Here is a 10,000-nt window from a genome sequence, read left to right as displayed (position 1 = left end):
CTGATTACGGAAGAAAGCACTAGAAGCATAAATAAAATATAAATAAAATGTAATAAAATATATATAATCATCCAACATTCTGACTGCCTTATTATTCTCTCTCTCTCTCTCTCTCTCTCTCTATATATATATAGATATATATATATATATATATATATAAGCATATATGTACATAAATATATATACATATACACATAGACACACCACACCCACACACACACACACACGCACGCACACACACACACACACACATACATATATATATATATAGGAGAGTATTGTAGTTTTCTTGAAGCATTGAGTATTGTTTGTAAAGAATAAAACTTTTGAATTGTACAACAATGCACTATAATACAAACAATGGGATATATACCTGTTGTTCTTTAGTCATCCATACTCTGATGATATTTCGGAATAAAATTCCTTCATCAGATATTCTTAGATAGAGTCGCTGCTATAATTGGTTTTCCACGGACTTTCTTTATATTTTGGGGGAAGCGCTCAGCAGTGGTCTTTCAGAAGCTCATTCCGTAATGTTCCTCATGAGAAATGTGTGAGGTAGGCCATATCTCAGTCTCGTGTGTGCAGGTACATCCATAGCGTTGCTTCTAAGATGCGTGTAGGTTCATTTTTGATAATATGCTTATCTATAGTTCATAACAAAAAAAAAAGAAGACAAAAAAAGAAGGGAACAAAGGAAGCTGCACGTATAATACATAACTTAGAAGCAGCGCTACGGACGTACCAGCACACACGAGATTGAAACATGGCTGACTTCACACACTTCTCATGAGGAATTATGGAAAAAGCTTCGTGAGACCACTGCTGAGTACTTCCCAAAAGAAAACGAAAAGAAACACAGCTGCAAAACCGATTATAGCAGCGACTCCATCTAAGAATATCTGAGGAAGGAATTTTATTCCGAAATATTATCAGACTAAGGATGACTACAGAACAACAGGTATATAGCCCATTGCTTGTATTATAGTGCATTGTTGTACCATGCAAAACGTATTCTTTATATATATATACATATATGTATGTATATATGTATATGTATATGAATATATATATATATATATATATATATATAGATATATATATATATGTATTATATATATGTATGTATATATATGTATATATATAGATATGTGTGTGTGTATGTATATTATATATATGTATATATATATATATTATATATATATATGTATATATAATAATAAATATTAGGGAATAAATCCAAATTTACAGGGAAAAATCAGATTTCGGATTGAATCCAATTTTATAGTAAAATATAATATAATATTAATTAGAGACAAAACCACTATTATGCAAATCAAACAAAGACAGACTTAATCCAATACATAAAATTTTTTATATAAATTAAATATAATTAAGATATCCACTACGATCGTTTCTTGTCACTTCTATTGACATTCATCAGGTGGTTTCTAGACCATCTATGCAATTTTGAACTATGAAGTCAAGTGACAAGAAACGATCGTAGTGGATATCTTAATTATATTTAATTTATATAAATTTTTTTATGTTTTGATTAAGTCTTTCTCTGTTTGATTTGCATAATAGTGGTTTTGTCTCTAATTAATATTATATATATATTATATATATATAGGTGTGTGTGTGTGTGTGTGTGTGTGTGTGTGTGTGTGTGTGTGTGTGTGTGTGTGTATTCTGTTGTGTCTGGGGAGAGTCATTCTCTTTTAGTGCCATATTATTTAACACACTCACCGGTAAAATTTCCACTTATTTTTTATTTTTATTTTCTAAAATTTTCATTACATGCTGCAACCCATTCAATAGGTTGCGTGTTTCAATAGTGTCGCAACACGCAACGAAAATTTTAGAAAATAAAAATAAAAAATAAGTGGAACTTTTACCAGTGAGTGTGTTAAATAATAAGGCACTAAAAGAGAATGACTCTCCTCAGACACCACAACAGAATATGCATCGAGACACGAACTCATATAAAGAATCTTGCAAACCAAATCCAAAAACGTAATATATATATATATATATATAATATATATATACATATACATATATATCTTGCTGTTTAGCTTTTAATAAGGCCAGGTACATATTGCATCGGTCTCTTATACCGAACAGCTATATGCGGGGCCGCAAACACACCAACACCGCTTTTCAAGTAGTACTGTGGGACAAGAAGTGACACAGAGACACACAGGCACATACACAAGTACATGCAGACATGTGTATACACATATACGATCTGAATGTATCCCCCACCACAAAAAAAAACAATAATGTTTTAATCGAAAGCTTCGTGTCCAACAGCAATCCAAATGTGATGGCCATAACATAAATAATGTAGGCACGCTGCCATTTTTCTAAAACCTGATTCATAATTATAAATTTACTGATAATAAATAACGCATTAATCTCAATAATTGAAGCCGATAATATACAGAGAACATATAATATTTAATAAACTTTTGCATTTACTTGTTATATTTTACAGTTGTTTTCATTTTAGTTAATCATAATCGTGTAATATTTGGAAAACATTGAAGGAATGATTATCTTGGTATTTACTAGAAATGAATCCAATAAACAGTAGTACTTAGCCATGCTTATCTACGAAATATGCCAAATCTTTTGACAGTATGTGTTTGTATTTGACGTTGTGTTCACGGATGGTTCGTGCGCAAATGCACTGAAGCGTACAGTATTTCAAATAGCTGGTTATTAGTCTGCAATGCTGAAGATATTCCAGTGCAGAATAGCCATTATTGTTGACGATATCCACATGGCACCCGTATTGAAGTAAAGAGGACAATATTTCTATTTGGTGTTGTGAAGGATACAGAATGGCGTAATGTATCGCGGTGTTGCCTTCGTTGTCAACGGCATTCACATCTGCTCCGCATCTCAGAAGCATTTCAACTACACTGACAGTGCGATACATTCGGATTGATAGTTGTAGCAGCGTTATATGGTTCATACCACGTGGATGATGGCGTAAGAGTTCACCCAGACTGTTTTCGATCTCGCTTCCTTGACAATCGGGCAGCGGAAAGTTCAATATGAATTCCAGTAAGTCGAGAATTTCAACTAAAAACCGTTCAAAATCAGGTATTCGGTGAAACATTAAATTCCGACCATATTTCTTCAAGTAAGGAATTATATGATAGCTCACGTATTTGACGAAGCAATGGAATATGCGGAAAATATAGTAAGTGCTCGAATTATTAGCTAATACCGTGTGCATTAAGATGGAACTGAACGTCCCTACAACATCCAGGATATCGTTTTGTAATGGGTCCGTGAACTGTTCGAAGAAACTCAAGAGACAGTATAATAAATGCAAACTAGAATGAAAGTCAGTACGATTAATATGAAAACACGCTTTTCTCATGAATGATTTGATCACAGTCGGATGCCTGGGTCCCAGGATCCGCGACTGCACCAGTAGACCTTGGGTCCACATTGAGTTCACATCGTGTAAAATTTGATTCAAGAAGTCAGAGCTTGTAAATTCTTCCCCGATTAAATTAGTGACCAGTCTTTGATTAGTAGATAAATGCTTCATGATTGGTGCCTGAGTTGTGTCTCCGTGGCGCATTTCTATGGCCCTAAACCACCATATTTTCACCTGTTCTGCATTATAGGTCAAGTGATAATCCATCGCAAACTGGCTGCCCAAGAGTTCATAAGCCGATATTATGGCTTCTCTACCGTACTGATTTGTGGAGATTAGATATTCCAAAATATCCGGTTTGTTATGGATAGCTGCAAACTCCAAAGGTGTTGTCCCGTTGTTATCTTTCATCAGAAGATTAGTTCCGTGTCTAACAAATAAATCAACTGTTTTTAACTGCCCTCGTTTTATTGCGAAATGGAGAGCGTCCTGCCCCTTATGGTCAACCCTGTTAACATTTGCTCCGAGAGACAACAAGCGACGACATATGTTCAAATGTGGGGCTGAATACATTAACGATGTTCGACCTCTGGCATCTGGCAAATCAATGTCGGCACCTTGTTGAATGAGGTACTTAACAATCTTAGCATTTCGACAACTGATGCTGACGGCACTTTTGCCAGAACTTGCTTGCGTGTTGATATCAGCACCGTGTTCGACCAATGCAACCACCACGTAGAAATGATTCCGAAGTGCAGCGATCCAAAGCGGTGTGCTTTTCATTCCAACATATGTTCCACGTTGTTCGATGTTGGCATCGCATTGATCGAGGAAATAGTTGACAAGACTTACGTTACCTGCATGCGATGCCGTAAAAATTAAAGGACAGCCGTTTATTTTCAGTGACACGATCATGTATCTTTGTTTCACGTTGTATATGTTCAACGTATTTTTCACTTTGGAAACATTATTCTGTCGGATGAACTCTGTCAACAGACTAGCAATTTTTCTTCGTCCAGACAGTTTCGAGACATCGAACTTCCGTCCAGCTGTTCAAACATTTCAAGGAAAAGAAAGAAAATAGTAAAGAGGAAGAAATCAATATCGAACCAATCACTACCGAAAGAGATATAAACCTAACATTAGATAAAATGATTTTATCTAACAATATAAATAGTTTACGTATTATATTTATCTAAACGACTGCTCTAATCATACCTTTCATTCTGTCATTCAGAGTTCATTCTCTCTCTTTACCAGGGCACCCCTCTCCTGCTCCATATTTCTTACTCAAACATCACGTGTGTGTGTGTGTGAGTATATGTGTGCATATATATGATTATCTATCTATCTACCTACATACACACCTACCTATACATTTATCTATTTATCTATTTATCTATCTATCTATCTATCTACTTACCTACCTACCTATCTATCTATCTATCTATCTATCTATCTATCTATCTATCCATCTATCTATATATATATATATATATATATATATATAGATTATATATATATCTATTTATCTATCTATCTATCTACCTACATACATACCTACCTATCTATCTAACTATTTATCTATCTATATATCTACTTACCTATCTATCTATCTATCTATCTATCTATCTATCTATTTATCTATCTATCTATCTATATATGTATATATATATATATATATATATATATATATACAATCATATATATATATATATATATATATATATATTGTACAATCATATATAAATACACACACACACGCATATGTATATAATTCCAAGAGAGATAGAGGTTGTGAATTTAACCGACTAAGGGATAATATCTATCCAATATACCGCTGGTAGAATACCCAATTATTAATACACAAGTGTTTTTCATTGCAAGGTAATTACACTACTGAACGTAATAAATGGGTGAGAGTAAAAAAAAGTAGCTTTATCCTTAATTTATACAGCAATAATAAAATAATTACTGGTAGTTTTATATATGTAAAGCATAATTTGTTATACATGTATGTATTTTGTTATAATTGCTTTTTTTCTTTAAATAAATAGATAGACATAATATAATGTCTAAAAGTTGATAAATACCAACTCTTGATACCTTATATTTCTAATTGCCGTATAGATGTATATACATCTATGTATATCGCGGCACTCTGTCGGTTACGATGACAAGCGATCCAGTTGATCCGATCAACAGAACAAATTGCTCGTGAAATTAACGTGTAAGTGGCTAAGCACTCCACAGTCACGTGTACACTTACCGTAGTTCTCGAGGAGATTCAGCGTGGCAAAAAGTGTGACAAGGCTGCCCCTTTGAAATACGGGTTAAGCAGAAAGAGGAAGCAAAATAGAAAGAAAATTGTACAGCAGGATTCGCCACCACACCCTGCGGGAGCCTGGAGCTTTGGGTGTTTTCGCTCAATCAACATTCACTGCGCCCGCTCTGGGGATCGAAACCACAAACCTACGACCGCGAGTCTGCTGCCCTAACCACTGAGCCATTGCGCCTCCACTTCTATGTATATATGTATGTATGTATGTATGTTTATATATATATATATATATAATATTATTGGTGAATTGAAGAAATGGAGCTGAACGCAGATTGAACAGAAATCGTTTTATTCATTCTATACGTGTTTCGAAGGCACAATTTACCAAAATCCTTGAAATAATGGGACCATATTGTGTCTTTCTCTTCAGGAAGAAAATAGAAATCCGTTGAAAAAACAAAAACAGAACAGAGGCGGAGCAAAAACAAATCGAACCTAGGCTCCTAAGAGCCCATGGTTTTTGTTTGTTTTTTGTTTTTTGTTTTTTCCAACGGATTTCCTATTTCTTCCTGAAGAGAAAGACACAATATGGTCCCATTATTCAATCGGATTTTGGTAAATTGTGCCTTTCGAAACACGTGTAGAATGAAATAAACGATTTCTGTTCAATCTGCGTTCAGCTCCATTTCTTCAATTCACCAATAATATTTTAATTTCAATTATCCGCACCAACGCACGGTTGCAAACACCATTTGGTTGTACCTCCAACCGTGCTGTTTACTGCTGTGATTTTTGCTACCAAGGTATCGGTTAAACTTTTGATTAATCTACTCAAGATTATTCATCTTTCTATTTCACATTATAATATATATATAATATATATATATATATATATTATATATATATATCTATATATATATAGATAGATAGATAGATAGATAGATAGATAGATAGATAGACAGATAGTAGATAGATAGATAGATAGATAGATAGATAGATAGATAGATAGATAGATAGATAGATAGATAGATAGATAGATAGATAAATTGCATGGACGTTTGAATGTATATATGTGTGTATGTATGTATGTATGTATATTCTTTGATACTTCGATGGTTTCGGCCATCATTGACCTAGGCCATTTCTAACTTAACAACAACACCTGGCGAAGTCATTCAAACCAGGAATCGGACAGGATGACCCAACCAAGCAGAGACTTATTGTTTAAGCAGATATATATCCGTGTGCAGGAAGTTTATCTGGGTTTTTTTTAAAGGAATTTGTCCAAAGCCCTCTTGAATATTATGGAGTTTGTTTCTGCTGTAATATTTTTTGGTGTAATGTTAAAGAGAGCGGGGGAAACTGAGGTAAAATAACTGCGCCGCATCGTTGTTATGACTTGGGTGTATCTTAAAGGTCATGCCAACATCATTTGGGCAATGCTGATGGAATATTTTCCCCATTATGCAAATGATGTAACGGTGACAGCAACGTTTAGCTTTTGTAGTCGACCCCAGTAGTCAGACCCTCTCATGCCGTCTATCTTTTTTATAATTGACCTCTGATGATACTTTATCTCGTGAGGGAAGACCAACGTGGACAACAGTATCCAAGCTGCGGCCGGGAATATGTGGAGAAACGAAGGATAACGGTGTGGATATCACTCGACTGGAGAGTAACCAGGAACACAATTCGTGGGTCATTTTTAACTTTGCTGTTAATAAGCGACCTAGCTTCTCCCCGTAAACCAGGAACGGGTGTTTTCTGGCCTTAGGGGTCCGGTTACCCATTATGTGGAAAATTGTCAGTGTGTAAAATCATCCCTGGAACATACGTAATATATGCCCCCAATTTGGAGAAAATCAGTTGAAAAATACGGCCGTTATAACTTTTTACAAACACAGACAGAATGGGATTTATTTATATATACTACATACATACACACATACATACATACATACAACATACATACATACATACATACATACATACATACATACATACATACATACATATATATATATATATATATATATATATATATATATAATATATATATATATATATATAATACCATATATATATATAATAAAATATTAGGGAATAAATCCAAACTTACAGGGAAAAATCAGATTTAGGATTCAATCCAATTTTATAGTAAAATATTATGATTATTTAATTAGAGAGCAAAACCACTATTAGGCAAATCAAACAATGAAAAACTTAAGCCAATACATAAGATTAATTAATTTATATTATTTTAAATATATATCAAAATTATTAAAAAAATATAATTAGTTATAACACCTTTTTTTAATAATTTTGATATATATTTAAAATAATATAAATTAATTAATCTTATGTATTGGCTTGAGTTTTCATTGTATGATTTGCCTAATAGTGGTTTTATCTCTAATTTAATATAATATATATATATATATATATAATATATATATATATATAATATATATATATATACGCATATACATATATACATACATACATGTTATCTGAAAAGCTTGCGCCTGAGTTGTCTGTGCCTGTCGTTAGTACACTAGTGTCATCCTTTAGTCGAATGCCAACTACGTTTTCTCCATTACACTCTGTTTGACACCAGGCTATGTCATTGCAAAGTCAGGCTTTTGAATTCATATTTTCATGCCAACCACCTCTATGGTTACATATATGCCACAGAACCTCTCAATGCTGTATTCGCTAATATTATCCAAGCCTAATTAATTACGTCTGAAGGCCACCAAACTATGCCAAATTAAGCGGCCACCCTACTACACTGAGCTCATAAGCACGTTCCGGTCTACAAAAACATAAACACTAACCGGTTATCTTTCAGCTTAATAGTACAAGTAACAATATAGTGATAGGTTATACCTAAAAATTAATACGTAATTAATTCTACAAAGGACATTCAGACAATACGGCATACATAGACTATTATATACTTTGTTTGTCAATCAACGTCACATCATAAACTTGTTATCACACACAAAAACTAGCATAATCACAAGTACTGGAAAAGTACATCTCGTAAAACACGACCTCGAAGTGCGTATAATGAGAAAGACAAGATAACATCAATATCTATGAAACAAGTTCAGTAATATATACATAATTATATATTTATAATTAATCAATATAGGGTGGCAAAAAATTTTGTAGAATTTTTTTGCCACCAGCGGCCTAGTGGGAAAAAATTAAATAGTCATAGACCATTTTTAAGTTCAACATCAACAATCAAGGAACGGCCATAATAGGCCATTCACCCACTAGAAATAACAGCCAAAGCTTCAACCGCAAATAAAAATCAATTCCGTAAACCAGGAGAAAATTTTAAAAACATTTACCCTCTAATTTCTTATACGATGCACCGTTTCATTGCTGTTCATCTGCTAAAAAAAGGGTAAATTTTTAAAATTTTCTCCTGGTTTACGGAATTGATTTTTATTTGCGGTTGAAGCTTTGGCTGTTATTTCTAGTGGGTGAATGGCCTATTATGGCCGTCCTTGATTGTTGATGTTGAACTTAAAAATGGTGTATGACTATTTAATTTTTTCCCACTAGGCCGCTGGTGGCAAAAAATTCTACAAATTTTTTGCCACCCTTATTGATTAATTATGAATTTTTTGGTTAATCCGTAATGGAATCGACGACTTATATTTATTTGCTGCCGATAAATTTGGCGCGGAGTGCGATGATTTGAAAATTTTAGGTCAGATATTGCCTTGGCAAGGTCGGAAATGCCTCGTGAAAATATCTGTTCCGACTTGGCTATTTCTTACTGAAGAATCTGAGGGCCTATGGAAGATTGGCTTGATTTAATTTAATCAGGTTAGTTGCCATTAAACAGCAGATGAAACGGTGCATCGTATAAGAAATTACAGGGTAAATGTTTTGTAAATTTTCTCCTGGTTTACGGAATGATTTTTATTTGCAGTTGAAGCTTTGGCTGTTATTTCTAGTGGGCGAATGGCCTATTATGGCCGTTCCTTGATTGTTGATGTTGTACATAATTATATATATATATATATTTATATATATATATTATAATATATATATATATATATATATATATATATATAATTATTATACATTATCGAGCGATTACTGTTTCAATCTCATTCTGAGATTTAATTATGCTTACTGTCGTTTTTCGACATCAGTGGCAGATGCCATTAGAAAAACTTATATATTTGCAAAGCAGCCTTCACTTTCATCGCGACCTGGTGGTTACCGCCCGTTGCGAGGGACAAAAATCCCAAAACTAGTTCGAGCGTATCACTCAGGCTTGCGAGGAAGGGATG

General features: G+C 33.6%; 1 protein-coding gene across 2 annotated transcripts in view; it reads right to left on the bottom strand.

Annotated features, from left to right (window-relative positions):
• LOC118768360 (protein fem-1 homolog CG6966-like) overlaps nucleotides 1-10,000 on the bottom strand; it is a 40,336-nt gene that overhangs the window by 11,962 nt on the left and 18,374 nt on the right. Inside the window, exon 3 of one of the 2 annotated variants that reach the window (XM_036514675.1) lies at nucleotides 2,485-4,449. The exons of the other annotated variant lie outside the window; for it this stretch is intronic. Within the exon in view, the coding sequence (XP_036370568.1) occupies nucleotides 2,603-4,449 (1,847 nt within the window). The 3' untranslated portion in view covers nucleotides 2,485-2,602. The remainder of the gene's footprint in view (nucleotides 1-2,484; nucleotides 4,450-10,000) is intronic. 2 annotated transcript variants of the gene reach the window in all.

This window comes from Octopus sinensis, linkage group LG28 (genome assembly GCF_006345805.1).
Source record: "Octopus sinensis linkage group LG28, ASM634580v1, whole genome shotgun sequence".
Lineage (NCBI taxonomy): Eukaryota > Metazoa > Mollusca > Cephalopoda > Octopoda > Octopodidae > Octopus > Octopus sinensis.
This window is presented reverse-complemented; position numbering and strand designations above follow the sequence as displayed.